This window comes from Scyliorhinus canicula, chromosome 7 (genome assembly GCF_902713615.1).
Source record: "Scyliorhinus canicula chromosome 7, sScyCan1.1, whole genome shotgun sequence".
NCBI lineage: Eukaryota > Metazoa > Chordata > Chondrichthyes > Carcharhiniformes > Scyliorhinidae > Scyliorhinus > Scyliorhinus canicula.
Window position 1 is genome coordinate 86,915,569 of NC_052152.1, and position 19,948 is coordinate 86,935,516.

The window sequence follows — 19,948 nt, forward strand, 5'->3', positions numbered from 1 at the left end:
GATCCGTGTTGGGCCCACAATTGTTCACAATTTACATTGATGATTTGGAGTTGGGGACCAAGGGCAATGTGTCCAAGTTTGCAGATGACACTAAGATGAGTGGTAAAGCGAAAAGTGCAGAGGATACTGGAAGTCTGCAGAGGGATTTGGATAGGTTAAGTGAATGGGCTCGGGTCTGGCAGATGGAATACAATGTTGACAAATGTGAGGTTATCCATTTTGGTAGGAATAACAGCAAACAGGATTATTATTTAAACGATAAAATATTAAAGCATGCCGCTGTTCAGAGAGACTTGGGTGTGCTAGTGCATGAGTCACAGAAGGTTGGTTTACAAGTGCAACAGGTGATTAAGAAGGCAAATGGAATTTTGTCCTTCATTGCTAGAGGGATGGAGTTTAAGACTAGGGAGGTAATGTTGCAATTGTATAAGGTGTTGGTGCGGCCACACCTGGAGTATTGTGTTCAGTTTTGGTCTCCTTACTTGAGAAAGGACGTACTGGCGCTGGAGGGTGTGCAGAGGAGATTCACTAGGTTAATCCCAGAGCTGAAGGGGTTGGATTATGAGGAGAGGTTGAGTAGACTGGGACTGTACTCGTTGGAATTTAGAAGGATGAGGGGGGATCTTATAGAAACATTTAAAATTATAAAGGGAATAGATAGGATAGATGCGGGCAGGTTGTTTCCACTGGTGGGTGACAGCAGAACTAGGGGGCATAGCCTCAAAATAAGGGGAAGTAGATTTAGGACTGAGTTTAGGAGGAACTTCTTCACCCAAAGGGTTGTGAATCTATGGAATTCCTTGCCCAGTGAAGCAGTTGAGGCTCCTTTATTACATGTTTTTAAGGTAAAGATAGATAGTTTTTTGAAGAATAAAGGGATTAAGGGTTATGGTGTTCGGGCCGGAAAGTGGAGCTGAGTCCACAAAAGATCAGCCATGATCTAATTGAATGGCGGGGCAGGCTCGAGGGGCCAGATGGCCTACTCCTGCTCCTAGTTCTTATGTTCTTATGTTTACTAAATGAACAAGACCACACCCAGCAACAATCACACAGACATGGTTCCAGCAGCGGTTTTGGGTAGCGAACAGATTGGGAACATTGATTGATTTTTCTTCCACAATACAAAGAGGCTACGGTCAGATATAGTGATCCCTATGGCTACTCTGGTAGGGATCAATTAACAGTGTACAAAATGTGGGACAATCCATTCTGAAGTAACATCAGATATTGAGCAATTATCTTAACATTCAGAACATTACACATCAAGCGATATTCTGCAGGAATAAGTTTTGAGACGTTGCTGCCAACATTGCCAGTTCGGCTGTTATACAACTCAGGCTTTGCAGCAATGAGCTTCCAAGCATTGCCCTTGGAATCAAAATAAAGGAAAAAGCTAGGAAAAAATACAGAACTTAAACAATGAAAGGATCCACAGCACCATTTTTACCTGCTCATCCAAAACAGGGAGCGACAAGTCTAAAAAAGACTCTTTTACTAACGTAACCTGAGAACAAAGCAGACAAAATATTTTGATTATGGCTTTGGGTGATTTATTGCTGAACTTGAAAACTCGCAACCCCTTTCTTCCCCTCCTGCTGCTGCCAAAGTAGTTTCCTGGCAATGAGAGCTCTCATATATTACCCAAGTGGCTATTCTTAATGGGTTACCAGGTTCTTTTGCCTTTCAGGATGTTACAACTGAGCCTGCTGTTCTTAACCTAGGCATACACATGTACTTTAACAAAGCAAAAACAAAACATTAAATTATTTTCTTCCTGTTCGCACACGGCAGGCAAATGGTAACCTTCTAACTGCTGCTCTGGTTGAGATCAATAGAGTTAAATCTGTAATTAAATAAATGTTGAAGATTGCTACAGATCACCTTGAATGTATTTCACACATCCTGCTTTAAATGTTTTAAACTTGGGTACATCCTGTAAAATCAGCTCAGGTCCAAGTCTTAAAAATAGTCCATGCTCCAAATTGCCTGAAGAAAATCATTAAAATAATCAATTTGAAACAGTAAATATCAGAAGTATTTTTATTGTAGTTTTTCATTTCAACAAATAACGCAACAAAATCACAGGAAAAAAGTCTCAACATGCATAGATACAGAGGTGAACAGTGGAACAGAAATATAATTGGCTCAGTCCATATATTAGATTCAACTTGGTGCCTCCATACGCACCATTAGAGAACAAGGAAGAGAAGGATAAGGCCATAAAAACATGGTAAAATGGTGCACGCCTGCCCACGCGGTGATTGCTTGCAAACACCTCGAGAGTTCAGGCTAAGTTTCTCGTGCCATGTTTGGGCGCACACCAGAACATATCTCCCACAAATCCAGCAATACCAAAGGCACCAGTGACACACTGTAACCTCCTTCCCTTGGATACCAGACCCATCTGTACCCCTGAAGCAGCCAATCACAGAATCTTAAATATCATAGCAAAACTTTAAAAATAAAAATAAAATAAGCGAGAACTCCAGTTCTAAAAAGACACATATACAGACAATGCAAAAGAATCCCAATCTCAGGCACAGGTTGGAATGATCATCATTTCACATTATACAGAGAGGGCCAGCAGCTGTGGACTCGGATAATGGTCAGCCCCTCCCAAAACAATAATCGAGACAGGATAAATAAGGGAGAACTACCATGAGCAAAAGGTCTCAGGATAAAAGAGGACCATGGTACAAGGATAGATCTGTATCCATCGCACGCCTACCACTAAATGCAGAAGAGAATAAGCTGCTCGTTCATACAGGATTTCAATCACAGTACAGGACCCAGCTTAACTCCACACCCTCGTGCACGTAGGAATCGAAAAACCAAGAATATTCAAAGCACATTAAAAAGTCAGCCTCTCAAGATGTCCCTTATAAGTGCCTTCGAGATAGGATGCACCAACCAAGGGCAGCACGGTGGCGGAGTAGTTAGCACTGCTGACTCAAGCACCAAGGACCCAGGTTCTTGGACCCTCGGCTTACTGTCCATGTGGAGTTTGCATGTTCTCCCTGTGTTTGCGTGAGTCTCACCCCCACAACCCAAAGATGTGCAGGGTAAGTGGATTGGCCACACTAAATTGCCCCTTAATTGGAAAAAAAAGGATGCACCAACCATAAGGGGGCAACAGGATACCAACCACAGCGCTGGACCTGGCCTAGTCTAGCACACTGACACAAAGGAGTCTGTACCCCCAGCACACGCCAGTACGCACCACCCAGACAGCCCTGCACCTTACAAACCACATCCAAGGCATCACACCAACCCCACTGACACTAGAAAAATCACATCTATTTTGATCGAGGAGACCTCAGCACTGAAGAGAGGTATCCCACTGGACCAAAACAGGGATTATAATAAAATTAAGAGAAACCCCCCCCCCCCCCCCCCCCCAACCCCGGAACACCCCTCTGCAAAAACGAGGACACTCAGGAAGCCATTATGTAAGACACTTGGAGGAAAGCGCCTAACTCTCCCAACATGCCTACTTCCAAAGGAAAGATGGGCTCCAACAACGCAGAGGCATAGCATAAAGACTTTCACTTCAACAAATGGAATAAGGATTAACCGGCCACACCCAGGCATCTTCTTAATTAGGTGACCTCAGCTAAAGTACTGCAATTTGCCCAAAAATGTGCAGATTAGGTAGATTGGTCATGCTAAATTGCTCATAATGTCCAAAAGGCTCAGTGGGATTATGGGGTTACAGGAATAGGGTGGGGGAATGCGCCTTGATCGGGTGCTAGTTTAGAGGGTCGGTGTAGATTCAATGGGCTGACTGGCTTCTTTCTGCACTGTGTGGATTCTATGGCTGAACTTGAAAAGTGTCCAAGATTCCTTACTAGAAGCCCACCTCTTTGCAGATCAGGATCAGACTCAATTGTGATGCTCCTAGGTCCAGACATCCCGCTAATTCTCATTGTTAATGCTCACATACAAACAAGTGGGGATACGTGGTTAAAGCGTTGGGAGGATATTTGGCACTGTGGAATTGTAACTCAACAAGAAATCAACAGTACATGAGAGAAAGGGAACGGAAAAGAATACTGGTTGGGTATACGGAGGCAAAACAAAATTGGTTTACAAGCAAACTTATCAAAAATACACATTGTGAACAAAATTAATCTATTTTTAAATCCCTAATAGTGTCAAGTTGTGTTAAAACAAAATAAAGGAATCTAATAAATGGGAATTGGTTAGGGATAGAGTGTGACTGGGATCTTATATAATAATAATCTTTATTGTCACAAGTAGGTTGACATTAATACTGCAATGAAGTTACTGTGAAAATCCGTCGCCACACTGCGGCACCTGTTCCGCTACACGGAGAATTCAGAATGTCCAAATTACCTAGCAGCATGTCTTTTCGGGACATGTGGGAGGAAACCGAAGCACCCGGAGGAAACCCACGCAGACACGGGGAGAACGTGCAGGCTCCGCACAGACAGTGACCCAAGCCAGAAATCGATCCTTGGATCCTGGCCTGTGAAGCAACAGTGCTAACCACTGTTCTATCGTGCCACCCTATGATAAGTGGATTAGCCTAGCAACGCTGTAAACAGATATTTACCGAAGCGAATGTGGATAATAATAGGGCATAGATTTCAAGAATTAAAGCACAGGGCAGCACAGTAGCGCAGTGGTAAGCCTACTTGTGACAGTAAAGATTATTATTACAATGGTAAAAGTTCAAAAGAGAAGGTGGGTGTGAATTTCACACTTAGATTCTAAAAGGGTGAGGTCATTTAAGAGATGTCATTAAGAGGGACTTCTAAGACAAGTAGTTCAGATAAGAAAAGATCAAAAGGAAAAGCAGTATATCAGTGGCAGCGTTCATCCTATAAGCAGAGGTGAATTAAGCTGAGCTGAGTTGGGCTGGTTCAAGATCTCAGCCTTATTGTGTTCACTCCAAACAAGCCAATGCCTGGGGAATCCTGTTTGAACTGTCAGTTATTACTATTCTCAAACGAGAGTGGTGCCGAAGGTGGCATATATTGCTGTACTTTGCTGAAAGTGTTAAAACTGATGGGATGTTCTTTGGGAGGTCTAGTTTTGAGTATAGAAAATAGAGGGGTTTGGAACTTAGTCAATTTAACAATACTGTGTGGAGCCATTATTGCCATTAAGCAAATATTTTTTAGTTGCCTTTGTTGTGTTTTTGACTGTTTAATAAACATTTATTTTGCTACTTATTACAACAAAACTGGAACCTTCCACACTGGTCTTTCCTCAAATGATACCAAATTGTAAAAAAAATACAGTTGGGAATCATGATTCTCTTCTGGGATTTAGAATGGTAGCCATAATGTGGAGATGCTGGCGTTGGACTGGGGTGAGCACAGTAAGAAGTTTTACAACACCAGATTAAAGTCCAACAGGTTTGTTTTGAATCACTAGCTTTCAGAGCACTCCTCAGGTGAGGAAGGTGCAGTGCTCTGAAAGCTAGTGATTCGAACCAAACCTCTTGGACTTTAATCTGGTGTTGTAAGACTTCTTTCTGAGAGTTGGAATATCCTAGCATTTAACTTCAGCTGGGTGCTTAACAATGGTTAACATACTATCATTTACAAAGTTTCCATTAATATTCTGCATCCATTCGTTTTAATAGATCAACAGGAATCAATCTCACCGTTTTGCACTCCTCGCACATGATTGTACTTGTCAATGTACCACCAAATACCTGGTCAACAAAGTTCAGCATGGACCCCTCTTTTTCATACACTAGTGAGGGAAAAAACATAATTGTAAATTGGACATATATGATTATTCTGCATGAGTATGCATGGGATTATTAAAAACTTGCAACTTCAAAATAAGCCAAACTACGGGTCCAAAACTATGCAGTACTGCATTGCCTGACTTTAGCCACAAGGAGTTGCTAATGAGCAGAGCACAAATTGTGAGCAGTAACTGGCAGAAACGCCTATTTACTCCGCTAAACTCAATATCTTCTGTAATCCAGAGCTTGAACCAAAGAAATTCACAATCACCGATGCGGGGTGTTTTGTCCCAGCCCAAAGAATGAGTATCCTGAAAGCATAAAGAGGAAGGGAAAGACGCTTCGTGGCAACGTAATTCAGAGACCAGCACTGATGCTCTGGAGACGACGGTCAAGTACCCCCATGACAGTTGGTAGAGTTTGAGGCAAATTACTAAATTCAATTAATAAATCTGGAATTGAAAGCTAGTTTTAGTGATGAACAATTGCTGTTCTTCAGGCAAACAGGGATGGACAACAAATGCCCCAAGAATGATGGCTGAAAACAAACAAATCTGTTAATTACATAAATACTCTGACTGTACCCACATACTTTTTACATCCTACTGTTTTTGTACTCTTCAGTATCTAGACTGCAGGAGAACCTTCTTTAAAATTCAATTCAATTAAGTTGCTTACAAAATGTGTTGATCGATTGATAACTCAAATTGAACCAAACCTTTTCTAAAAACTGCTTTGGCGTGGCTCAAAAATAGAGGAATGTCTCTCTTTTGCTCAAAGTGGGTGACTTTTTCAAAGTGTCACTTGCACAGAATATCCTCCCTTATCTGTTATTGCAACACAATATTTAGAAGTTTTCTAAAACAATGAATGCCTGAATTCTAAAAATAATATGGTGCATAAAAATAATATGGTTAATCGAGTGCAGTGTTTGTATTAATGATGCAACATCACAACCAGCACCAGTTGTAATGGTTAAGGTCACGACAGTCCCAGATGATCATAGGTTACTTTTCCCTTTTTGGGGGGGCCGGGGGGGGGGGGGGGGGGGGGGGGGGGGGGCGGAAGGAAGAGCTGACTGGTGGTGATTTAACCTGAAGATCACACCTCAGGCGAGAAGGCAGGAATAATCTCAGCCGGAGGTTTAGGACTGAGCTTAGGAGAAACTTCTTCACCCAAAGCATTGTGAATCTATGGAATTCCCTGCCCAGTGGAGCAGTTGCGGCCTTTTCATTAAATGCTTTCAAGATAAAGATAGATAGTTTTTTGAAGAATAAAGGTATAAAGGGTTATGGTGTTCGGGCGGGAAAGTGGAGCTGAGTCCACAAAAGATCAGCCATGATCTCACTGAATGGCGGAGGAGGCTCGAAGGGTCAGATGGCCAACTCATGCTCCTAGTTCTTATGTTCTCATTAAGTTCTTATATCATTTTAGAAGGTTACCCACAAACATCCAACATTCTCAAATCTTTGAGTTTATGCCTCAGAATGGATACAGATGCAGAAACATCTCACCCAAGTGACCATTCTTTCCTGAGTGAGCCAAAATGATTTGACCATCTGGAGCATCACAGTTGGACCTATGCTTCCGCTTAATTGAAGATCAGCTGATAACTGAAACTCTGGTCAATTCCATCTTTCCTCCACCACCTCTCAAAACCGGAACACAAACTGCAACAGCTCTGCCACCCACTTAGAAGTTATGTGGCTTAACAGCACATCGGGCAGTGCATTCAACCCATTGAATAATAATAATTTTTATCAGTGTCACAAGTAGACTTACATTAACATTGCAATGAAGTTACAGTGAAGTTCCGGTTTCTTCCCACAGTTGAAAGATGTGCAGGTTAGTGGATTGGCAATGATAAATTACCCTGAGTGTCCAAAAAGGTTAGATGGGGTTACTGGGTAACAGGGGTAGATTGGAAGTGTGGGCTTAAGTGGGGTGCTGTTTCCAAGGGCTGGTGCAGGCTCGATGGGCCGAATGGCCTCCTTCTGCATTGTAAATTCCATGAAAAGCCCATAGTCGCCACATTCCGGCGCCTGTTCGGGTACACAGAGGGAGAATTTAGAATGCTTAATTCACTGAACAGCACGTCTTTCAGGACTTGTGGGAGGAAACTGGAACACCTGGAGGAAACCCACGCAGACACATGGAGAACGTGCAGACTCTGCAGACAGTGACCCAAGCCAGGAATCAAACTTGGGTCCCTGGCACTGTGAAGCCACAGTGCTAACCACTGTGCTACCGTGCTGCCCATTCCCTTCAGCCACTGGGAGAATTCTCATATTTTGTAGCAAAAGTAGGTGTTGATATTACCTTTCATGGTTTTCCTGGATTCTTCATTTTCCATCATCTCTGAAGAGTAATTTAAGGCTTTTAAAATGCCAGCACCTATACGCTGAGAGTGAAATATATTTAAAAGATGCTGTAAAAGAATATTTCTTGATTATACATGCAGCAGAGTTTGCATCACTCCAGGTGAAGGAGAGGCAATGACACCTGGATAAATAACTTGAAACATATTGATTACATAGTGAAAAATCACCTTTGTATTTCACATGTACAGTCCCCACTGCTTAGAAAAAGCACATTGGTGTCAATGCTATACAAGGAAATGAGAATTTTTTCAAAAGCAAAGAGAATTTTCATTCCCTTTGCTTCTGTCTAAACATCCTAGTTATTGATCACATTGCGTAACTAAACAGACTTAATACATGTTTAAAAGCATAATTCTGTAGATTATAATAAGGGAGTTATAAATTGTATTTTTGCTCCGACTTGTTACCAATGCTGAATAAATTGAAGATAGGAAAGGGAGTCTGGAGCATGCATTGTAGATACTAGTTTCTTTGTTCCAAAGATGTGGCAAACAAGCTTTATGTTTATAGAACTTTGAAAAGTCAATGATTGTATCATCATTGCAGGATTCCCATTTACACATGGATAAAGGTTTACTTGAAAATGTTTACAACCCGCTCGGCACGGAGTGGAATTGACAAAAATGTGAATAAACATGAACCATGCACTAAAAGAGCAAATGCTGGAAAATCTAAGCAGGCCTGGCAGCATCTGTAGCTTTGACAAAGGGTCATCGGGACTCAAAACGTTAGCTCTTTTCTCTCCCTGCAGATACTGCCAGACCCGCTGAGATTTTCCCGCATTTCCTCTTTTGGATTCAGATTCCAGCATCCGCAGTAATTTTCTTTAATGAACCATGTACTGCTTTTCCTGCAGAAATCGGAGATCAAGAGGGACAGAAGGAGGGAGTGAGAGACAGAAGGAGGGAGAGAGAGATAGGGAGAGAGAGAGAGAGAGAGGGACGGAGAGAGGAACAGAGGGAATGAGAAAGAGGGGGAAAGAAAGGGGAAGGTGGAAGGGGAGAAGGAGGGGAAAGTGAAATGAGAGAGAGGGCAGGGGGAGAGAGAGAGGACGCAGAGCAAGGGGGGGGGAACGCAGAGAGAGGGTGGGAAGCAGAGCCGGGGGGGGGGTCGCAGAGCGAGAGGAGGGGGGACGCAGGGCGAGGGGAGGGGACGCAGGGCGAGGGGAGGGGACACAGGGCGAGATGAGGGGACACAGGGCGAGATGAGGGGACACAGGGCGAGATGAGGGGACACAGGGCGAGGGGAGGGGACACAGGGCGAGGGGAGGGGACACAGGGCGAGGGGAGGGACAGGGCGAGGGGAGGGACAGGGCGAGGGGAGGGACAGGGCGAGGGGAGGGACAGGGCGAGGGGAGGGACAGGGCGAGGGGAGGGACAGGGCGAGGGGAGGGACAGGGCGAGGGGAGGGACACAGGGCGAGGGGAGGGACAGGGCGAGGGGAGGGGACACAGGGCGAGGGGAGGGGACACAGGGCGAGGGGAGGGGACACAGGGCGAGGGGAGGGGACACAGGGCGAGGGGAGGGGACACAGGGCGAGGGGAGGGGACACAGGCGAGGGGAGGGGACACAGGGCGAGGGGAGGGGACACAGGGCGAGGGGAGGGGACACAGGGCGAGGGGAGGGGACACAGGGCGAGGGGAGGGGACACAGGGCGAGGGGGGGGGGACACAGGGCGAGGGGGGGGGACACAGGGCGAGGGGGGGGGGACACAGGGCGAGGGGGGGACAGAACGAGGGGGGACAGAACGAGGGGGGGACAGAACGAGGGGGGGACAGAACGAGGGGGGGACAGAACGAGGGGGGGTACAAGAACGAAGGGGGGGACAGAACGAGGGGGGGACAGAACGAGGGGGGGACAGAACGAGGGGGGGACAGACCGAGGGGGGGACAGAACGAGGGGGGGACAGAACGAGGGGGGGACAGAACGAGGGGTGGGACAGAACGAGGGGGGGGACAGAACGAGGGGGGACAGAACGAGGGGGGGACAGAACGAGGGGGGGACAGAACGAGGGGGGGACCAGAACGACGGGGGGGGGACAGAACGAGGCTGGGGACAGAGCGAGGCTGGGGACAGAACGAGGCTGGGGACAGAACGAGGCTGGGGACAGAACGAGGCTGGGGGGGACAGAACGAGGGGGGGACAGAACGAGGGGGGGACAGAACGGAGGGGGGGACAGACAGAGGGGGCGGCGGGACAGAACGAGGGGGGGACAGAACGAGGGGGGGACAGAACGAGGGGGGGACAGAACGAGGGGGGGACAGAACGAGGGGGGGACAGAACGAGGGGGGGACAGAACGAGGGGGGGACAGAACGAGGGGGGGGACAGAACGAGGGGGGGGACAGAACGAGGGGGGGACAGAACGAGGGGGGGACAGAACGAGGGGGGGACAGAACGAGGGGGGGACAGAACGAGGGGGGGACAGAACGAGGGGGGGACAGAACGAGGGGGGGACAGAACGAGGGGGGGACAGAACGAGGGGGGGGACAGAACGAGGGGGGGACAGAACGAGGGGGGGACAGAACGAGGGGGGGACAGAACGAGGGGGGGACAGAACGAGGGGGGGACAGAACGAGGGGGGGACAGAACGAGGGGGGGACAGAACGAGGGGGGGACAGAACGAGGGGGGGGACAGAACGAGGGGGGGACAGAACGAGGGGGGGGACAGAACGAGGGGGGGACAGAACGAGGGGGGGACAGAACGAGGGGGGGACAGAACGAGGGGGGGACAGAACGAGGGGGGGACAGAACGAGGGGGGGACAGAACGAGGGGGGGACAGAACGAGGGGGGGACAGAACGAGGGGGGACAGAACGAGGGGGGGGACAGAACGAGGGGGGGGGACAGAACGAGGGGGGGGGACAGAACGAGGGGGGGGGACAGAACGAGGGGGGGGGGACAGAACGAGGGGGGGGGACAGAACGAGGGGGGGGGGACAGAACGAGGGGGGGGGACAGAACGAGGGGGGGGGACAGAACGAGGGGGGGGGGACAGAACGAGGGGGGGGGACAGAACGAGGGGGGGGACAGAACGATGGGGGGGACAGAACGAGGGGGGGGACAGAACGAGGGGGGGGACAGAACGAGGGGGGGGGACAGATCGAGGGGGGGACAGAACGAGGGGGGGACAGAACGAGGGGGGGACAGAACGAGGGGGGGGGACAGAACGAGGGGGGGGACAGAATGGGGGGTGGAACAGAGCAAGGGGGGACAGAGCTTTAACAAATGAGGTAAATCAAGATTAATATTTCATACTGAGGTCTCTCCTTAACTTTTTATCTGAGACCATCAAATGTATCTTTTTCCAGTCCTTTCTCTTAGTTATTCCATTCACAGTTGGAATCAATTTTACTACTCTTAGCTCTCATTTCCTTGACAATTGTGATTCTCCTCTCTCCTATTTTCGGTACCCTTTCCAATCCCGGTATTTTTGTGATCATAACTGGGCATGATAAATTCAATGTGCTTTTCCCAAAGCACTGAAAAATCTGTGGAGAAATATTGCTCTGGTCGTATACCCTATCCCATTAACTTTTATAAAATGCTCTGACACATTGTTTGGGTGCTGAAACTTAAATGGCACGTCTAATTTATCCTCTGCAGCAAATCAATTTACATTTGAGCCATGTTTTTTGACCCTTTACTTTATACTTAAAAAATGTACTTTACACTTATCCATATTAAATATTCTCTTTTGCCAACAGATGTATATTCTCCAAATTTGGTGTATGTAATTTAGATAAATAAATATATGCCCCTCGGCTTAATGTCACCCACCCTGTCAATTTCAGGCAACAGTTAATGGACAGTCACTGATGAACCATTGCAGCCCACTTACTTTGATTTCCTCGGTTCTCATTCCATCTAATAGATAACGAAGCAACTCTTGGCTATCCTGCTGTTGAAATCCTTTAAATCGTGCAGCTCTGAGGAAAAAAAAAGAAGAAAAACGGGCTTAGTTTTGTGTTCTCACAAGGGAGTCAGAAGGTTGTTTGTTCACGCCCTACTCGAGGCTTGAGCACATTAATCTAGGCTGACACTTTGTTGCAGTACATAAGCAGAACTGCATTATTTCAGATTAAATTTTAAACCAAGGTCCTGCCCTCAGTTATTTAAATAAATTTAGAGTACCCAATTATTTTTTACCAATTGAGGGGCAATTTTGTGTAGCCATTCCACCTAACTTGGACATCTTGGATTGTGGGGATGAAACCCACACACACGGGGAGAATGTGCAAACTCCACATAGACAGTGACCCGGGGCCGGGATCAAACCCGGGTCCTCAGCACCGTAGGTAGCAATGCAAACCACTGCGCCACCGTGCCGCTCGGTGCCCTCTCAGTTAAACATAGAAGATCCTATGGGTACTTTTTGAAGAACAGAGAAATACACTTCTGACAAAAAGGTTCTGACAATCAAACACTAAAATGCCTCATTGTTGCTTGTTGGCAGGCACATTTTCTACAGTTTCTTAGGAGAGAAAGGCAATTAGCTGTCAAGCACTTTGGAATACTGAATTATGAAAAGTGCCAAATGAATACAAATCTTTCTGCTCATTTCAGCATTAGTTACAGTTTAACTATAGAAGGTTAAGTAAAATGGTAGTGGAATGGTAGTTGTCATTATGGAGAAACATTATCTTTTTTTAAATCGTATTTTATTGAGCTTTTGAAAATTTTATAACAGTAACATAAACAATGACATCAACATGGTAAAAAATAAACATCCCCCCCCCCCCAGCCCAATCTTCATGCACCTCAACCATACAACAATAATCCGCCATTTCCCCCCCCCACCCCACCGGAATACTGCATCTGCTGACATTTTAATTTTCCCCAAGAAAGTCGACGACCGGCTGCTACCTCCGGGTGAACCCTAAAATTGACCCTCTTAAGGCAAACTTTATTTTCTCGAGACTGAGAAACCCAGCCATGTCACTAAAACAGGTCTCTACGCTCGGGGGCTTCGACTCCCTCCACATTAACAAGATCCGTCTCCGGGCTACCAGGGAGGCAAAGGCCAGGCGTCGGCCTCTTTCACCCCCTGAACTCGCGGATCTTCCGGCACTCCAAAGACCGCTACCTCCGGACTCGGCACCACCCGTGTTTTTAGCACCGTGGACATTGCCTTAGCAAAACCCTGCCAAAACCCTCTCAGCTTCGGGCATGCCCAAAACATGTGGACATGATTTGCTGGGCTTCCCATGCATCTCGCACACCTATCCTCTACCACGAAGAACTTACTCATCCTAGCCGCCGTCATGTGTGCCCGGTGGACTACCTTCAATTGTATCAGGCTAAGTCTGGCATATGATGAGGATGTATAACCCTGCTTAGGGCATCCACCCAGACCCGCCTCTATCCCCCCTCCTAGCTCGTCCTCCCACTTGCCCTTAAGCTCCTCCACAGGGGTTTCCTCAGCTTCCGAAAGCACCTGGTAAATAACCGATACCTTCCCCTCTCCCATCCAGGTACTGGAAACTACTCTATCCTGTATCCCCCGTGCTGGCAGCAGTGGAAAGGCCGGCACCTGTTTTCTCAGGAAGTCTCGCACCTGCAAATACCTAAAACCATTCCCTGCTGGCAATTTAAATTTATCCTCCAAAGCTTTCAAGCTGGGAAAGCTCTCGGCTATAAATAGATCCCCCATCTTTCTAATTTCTGCCCGTTGCCAATTCCGTAACCCGCCATCTAGCCTACCCGGTACAAACCTGTGGTTATTATAAATCAGAGTCCGTGCTCCCTCCACTCCCTTATATCTCCTCCATTGCCCCCAGATTCTCAGAGCCGCCACTACCACCGGACTTGTGGAGTATCGGACCGGCGAGAACAGCAGAGGTGCCGTTACTAATGCTCCCAGACTGGTGTCTTTACACGATGCCGCCTCCATCCGCTCCCATGCCGACCCCTCCCCCATTACCCACTTCCTGATCATGGCTATATTAGCTGCCCTGTAGTAGTTGCAGAAGTTTGGCAGCACCAACCCACCCTCCCCCCGACTGCGCTCCAGCAACACTTTCTTCACTTGCGGAGTTTTACCCGCCCATACAAAGCCTGAAATATTCTTATTCACCTGCTTGAAAAAGGCCTTAGGGATGAAGATGGGGAGGCACTGAAAGACAAACAGAATTCTGGGGAGGACCGTCATTTTCACAGTCTGTACCCTCCCCGCCAGTGATAGCAGGGGCATGTCCCATCTCTTAAAGTCCCCTTCTATTTGTTCTACCAACCGGGATCGGTTTAACTTGTGCAGTACCTCCCATTCCCGGGCCACCTGGATTCCCAGATATCGAAAGCTCTTCCCTACCATTCTAAGCGGCAGCTCTTCCAGTCTCTTCCCCTGTCCTCTTGCCTGGATCGCAAACATCTCGCTTTTCCCCACGTTCAATTTTGGAGAAACATTATCAATAGGGTCAAGGAGGGTCATTCTCTAACATACAAACCGACAAAATTCATTCCAAGTCTATGTGGGTGTTTAAAAATGTAAGGCTACCTTTCGCAAGTCCAACACCACAATCCTCAAACTGTTGTGTTTGTTCTGAGAACTCTCTGCAGCACAGGATGTTTTAGTCTGAATGTTATTGGCTTCATACCTGCATAGCAATGACTGTGGATACTCACTTTTTACAGACCTGTGTGAACAGCTCCTTGGGGGTGAGAACATTCTTTTTTGTATCTTGGAAATCAAGCAGAAATTGGCGCATTGCTGATGACAGTGGTCCTGGTTGGTCAAGGTGAATCTCTAGGTGTCCCTGATAATTTGAAGTAAAATTTATAAAGCTCTGAAGTCAAAAACTAAATTATTTATTCTCATTGAAGGGCAGAGCAGGCAAGATGGGACAAATGGCCTACTTCTGCTCCTATTTCATATGGTATATAGTCTTATTAAAGCCAAGTTAAATTCTGTGCTGCATTATTCCATGACTGTAATCTCAGAGAAAAGATGCCTGGTGCCTAGAAATCCTCACCCTTACTTTGGTATTCATCAAATCATATAACACAGATAGTGGCCATTCAACCCATTATGTCTGGACAAGCTCTTTGAAAGGGCTGTCCAATTAGTCCCATTCCTCTGTTCTGTCACCATTGCCCTGCAAATTTCTGCTGGTTCAAAATGTAATGTTTAGTCTTGAAAAATGAAAAGAAAAAATAAGGAAAAACTGAAAACATCTGACACAAACATCTGGGCTTCACATCGCATTGTGCCAGTGCTGCTGTATTGCGAGTAAAAGCAGTAGTCACTTTGCATAACATGGCCCCCAAGTAGCACTGCAATTTGTCTCTGACACGCATTGGTGGAGGAAGGAATATTAGTCAGGACACCAGGAGAAGAGATTACTCTTTTACCCAAAATAAATCCAAGTCTTCTGTGAAAACGTGAAAATATTTTTGAGACTTAGGAGGGGCAGACTTAGAAAATTATTACATATGCATCCCTTTGAGCTGTTATTACTTGTAAGTTATGTTTGGCCATATCCAACTGGGATGAGTTTTCGGAGATTTCTAATTCTGATATAAAGTCCAAAGCGAAACAATAGTTTATGGGTTAGGAGCTGAGGCCCCTTATACAACGCGAGTCACGTTGTATAGTCATGGGTTTCTCTGCATTCACTATTGGACTTTGTTCTCAATTATAGTCTGAAATATGTACATTTAATAAAAATATCAAATGTGAGAACTTCAACATTAAAATAATTGAAAGCAAGTCAGCAATTTGAGAAGTTATTTTGCATATCTGATCAGCCGGTGGATACCCCATCAGATCTGACTGAGACCAAGAGAGCTTTTTAATCAATGTGACTTGATTTTCATAACCTTCGTAGACACACGAGGCTCAATCCAATGGCCACGCTGTGCCCGAAAAGCAGCTGGCAGTGGCACAACGGGGCCGATAAAAGCTGGGAGATCCTTCTCCCGAGACGTACCCGACTCGCAATGCCCATTGTGAGCAGGATCACTTTTTTCAAAATCTGTATATTAGAGTGAGACAGCAAGTCTCACTTTAATGTGCAGATTCCTGAGGTATCTGAAGCTTAGGGATTCATCCCCTTCACGTCGGAGACCTTGGGTGAGCGCCGTTTGGTACTGGTCTCCACAAATGGGGACCAGACAGAATGGCACTTCTGTGGATCTCTCAAAGGATTGGAGGCCCCCAGCTTCATGCCTTTTGGGCAGGGTGGTGCCCTAGCACTGCTAGTGCCACCTGGGCACCCTGGCAGTGCAGGTTTGGCAGTACCACCTGGGTGTTAACCTGGCATTGCCAAGGTACCCAGGTGGCACTGCAAGGGTGCTAGGTTGGCACTACAAGGGTGCCAAGCTGGCATTTTATGCACGTGTGCGATCGGGCCAGGGGTGCCCTGCCTGGATGTTGCGGGAACACACACACACATAGTCCTTTCCGGCTGTGGGAGAGTCGGGGGTTGTTTTGTGGGGCTCAGAGATCAGACACCATTTAAATATGGTGTCCCGATCTCCCGCTACATTGGGGAGTTCTAGCAAGCAGAGCTCCTCAGTGTGCAAAACGGATCTATGTGTGGCCTCGGCCACACGTTCCCCGCTGAGGCCCCTTATACAACGCGAGTCATGTTGTATAGTCATGTGTTTCTCAGCGTTCGCTATTCGACTTTGTTCTCAATTAGTTGAATCGCACCCATGGTAAATTACTGGCTGAAAAAATTACTGGCCACTAGATGAGAAAACTTGGAAATTGCCCATAAATTAACTATACAATTTTCAGATTTGCAATAAAATGAACATCACAACTTTGTAACAATCAAGGAATGAAGATCATGTGAGCACTGCTTTCAGGTATGAACCTCTAACACATTTATATGGAAAAGCAAAATTCTGAGGTACAACTTGACTTTTACCTCCAAATAACAGCCATACTTGGTCGGCCCTGAAGTTGTAATAAAGTTGTGTAAGGGGTTTAAGAGGCTTCAATTTCTACAGATAATTTGTCAAGTCACAAGTTTTATCAAATAAGATTTTTGCTAGCCTTTGCAAAATGTTCCTTGAATGATAATAGTGAACAATATGTTCTTTAAGCATCATTGAAAGCAGAGGAAATCATTCAAAGCTTTACAAATACATGGGTAGGGTACGCATGAAAGCTCAAAAGATGGATAGTTATTTATATTAATTTCTTACAATGGTTGAATTCTATAATATGATAGATTACAAACTAAAAAATGCAAGCCTTTCAAGTGGTTCGTCACAAATATTCACCTACCAGATTTAGAGAGTCAGGCGTCACAACGGTCATTGTAGCTTCATTCGTTTTTAAATCCTGAATCAACTCATTCAGCACGTAGGTCTGTGATAAGATCTGGAGTAATGAATAAAGAGAAGGATACTGTCTGTTCCTTTCAACAGTAAGTCATTGCAAAGTTAAACAACTTCAATGAACAAAATTCAATCAGGTAATTTTCAAAGAAATTCCTATGTAAAGCATCAGAATAGAGAATAACCTTTTTTAGCTCAGTGGGCTTGACAGCTGGTTTGCAATGCAGAACAAGGCCAGCAGCGCGAGTTCAATTCCCGTACCAGCTTACCCGAACAGGCGCCGGAAGGGCTTTTCACAGTAACTTCATACTTGTGACCATAAAAGATTATTATTATTAAATATAAGAGTGCAGCAGCATCGGGGATAAAGAATACAAAAATGTACTCTGGTCTCTGAATAAATGGCTATTTAAAATGATAGTCTTTTAGGCTAGTCTTCCTGTCCCTTAAACAAAATAGAGGAAATATGTTATTGCGCATTTTATGGTAGTAATGTCTTTTGGTGCTATGACTAAATCCACAGCTGACTGAGCTACTTGCATCAAAGTACTGTCTGAGTTTTCTCATTAGTGCAATTTTAAAAATTGTCAATTAAATAAAACGCGAGCTAGTAAGCCGATGTTTTGTAACCACGAGATACAGTGCTTCATGTTAACGCTTTATAATCACCTGCATGACAGCATTAAAAAAGCAAGTATTGCCAAGATTGCTGAGTCCTTTCACTGGGGTCAGCTGGCTACTTTGTGTCACAGTCTTTCCTTTCTCTTGTTTTTCAGTTTCCGTTGTGTTGTCTTCCTTTCCCTTACCATTTTCATTAGTTTCAGGCAGTGCAGCTATAAATAGAAATACAACACAATTTAAACTAGATGTATCCATGTTACATACATTAATCTCTTGAACATCAGGTACCACCACATCTGCTACAGCACTCAATTAATCAGGGGCGGGATTCTACGACCCTCCGCCGGCACCGGAGATTCGGCGGGGGCGGGAATCGCTCCGCGCCGGTTGGCGTGCCCCCCCGGCGATTCTCCGGCCTTTCCCTCCGGCTACCACTCCGGCGCGGGGCGCCAACCACTCCGGCGCGGGCCTAGCCCCTCAATGTGAGGGCTTGGCCCCTAAAGGTGCGGAGGTCTCCGCACATTTGGGGCGGCCCGCACCGGAGTGGTTCATGCCACTCCCCCCGCCCCGCCGGTGCCAATGTACCTGCACACATTTCAAGTTGATTTTGTTAGATAAGCAGTCTATTTTTGTTCTGCAGACTCAACCAAAACTGTACAAATCAGGTTTGAATTCTTACATCCATGTGTCCTAAGTACCCGTTTGTGGAGGCCAGTACCAAATAGCGCTCACCTGAGGTCTCCGAAGTGAAGGGGATGAACCCAAAGCTTCAGTAACCTCAAGAATCTGCACATTAAAATGAGACTAGCTGTCTTGTCCTAATATGTAGATTTTCCAAAAAGTGCAACAGTCTGCAATAACTGCACCTTAATATTCAGCAATGTGGGAATTAAATAGTATTTGAAGATGTATAAAATGTACATATATTTAAAAAAATTTAGAGTATCCAATTTTTTTTTCAATTAAGGGGTAATTTAGCGTGGCCAATCCACCTACCCTGCACATCTTTGGGCTGTGGGAGCGAGACCCATGCAGACACGGGGAAAATGTGCAAACTCTACACGGACAGTGACCCAGGGCCGGGATCGAACATGGAACCTCGACGCTGTGAGGAAGCAGTGCTAACCATTGCGCCACCGTGCTGCCCCTAAATCTATGCATATTTATGTTATCATTTAACTCAAATAACCTTCTTGATAACTCACCTGTGTTGGCGCATTTGTCAGCTGTCTTTTTTTGTATATATGTTACAAATTGACCTAATTGATCATTGACTTCATAATGAACTTCATCATCACACAAGTAGCACCTATATCAAAATAATGAAGAGTTAATCAAAACAAACACAAAATCAATGTAAATCATTGTCCTTCACAGCCATCCTTTTAACCATCCTTCCCAATTCTTCTTACCTTTTAATCTTGTACAAATTCTTGCAGCAGTGCTTCTTTAAAATGCATTCTTATGAAATGGAAATCGCTTATTGTCACAAGTAGGCTTCAAATGAAGTTACTGTGAAAAGTCCCGAGTCATCACATTCCGGTGTCTGTTCAGGGAGGCTGGTAAGGGAATTGAACCGTGCTGCTGGCCTTGGTCTGCTTTACAAGCCAGCTATATAGACCACTGTGCTAAACCAGCCCCAAATATAGCTCTTAATACTCAAATGCACTCAGAGCCTGCGCATCCAGCTGGCAGAGGTATTCACAGACATCTTTAACCTATCCCTACTCCACTCCGAGGTCCCTACCTGCTTCAAGAAGACCACCATCATACCGGTACCAAAGAAGAACCAGGCAACATGCCTCAATGACTACCGCCCGGTGGCCCTGACGTCAGTTGTAATGAAGTGCTTCGAGAGGCTGATCATGAAGCGCATCACCTCCATACTCCCGGAACGCCTTGACCCACTTCAATTCGCATACCGTCGCAACCGGTCCA

The 19,948-nt window shown here is 46.0% G+C and overlaps 1 protein-coding gene across 2 annotated transcripts in view; it reads right to left on the reverse strand.

Moving 5' to 3' along the window:
• usp16 (ubiquitin specific peptidase 16) overlaps nt 1-19,948 on the reverse strand; it is a 58,645-nt gene that overhangs the window by 24,459 nt on the left and 14,238 nt on the right. For both annotated transcript variants that reach the window (XM_038802370.1, XM_038802371.1), the window contains exons 5-12: nt 19,216-19,319; nt 18,059-18,222; nt 17,337-17,432; nt 14,726-14,856; nt 11,943-12,030; nt 8,045-8,126; nt 5,636-5,727; nt 1,448-1,504 (exon numbers count right to left, since the gene is read on the reverse strand). In XM_038802370.1, the coding sequence (XP_038658298.1) occupies nt 1,448-1,504; nt 5,636-5,727; nt 8,045-8,126; nt 11,943-12,030; nt 14,726-14,856; nt 17,337-17,432; nt 18,059-18,222; nt 19,216-19,319 (814 nt within the window). The remainder of the gene's footprint in view (nt 1-1,447; nt 1,505-5,635; nt 5,728-8,044; nt 8,127-11,942; nt 12,031-14,725; nt 14,857-17,336; nt 17,433-18,058; nt 18,223-19,215; nt 19,320-19,948) is intronic.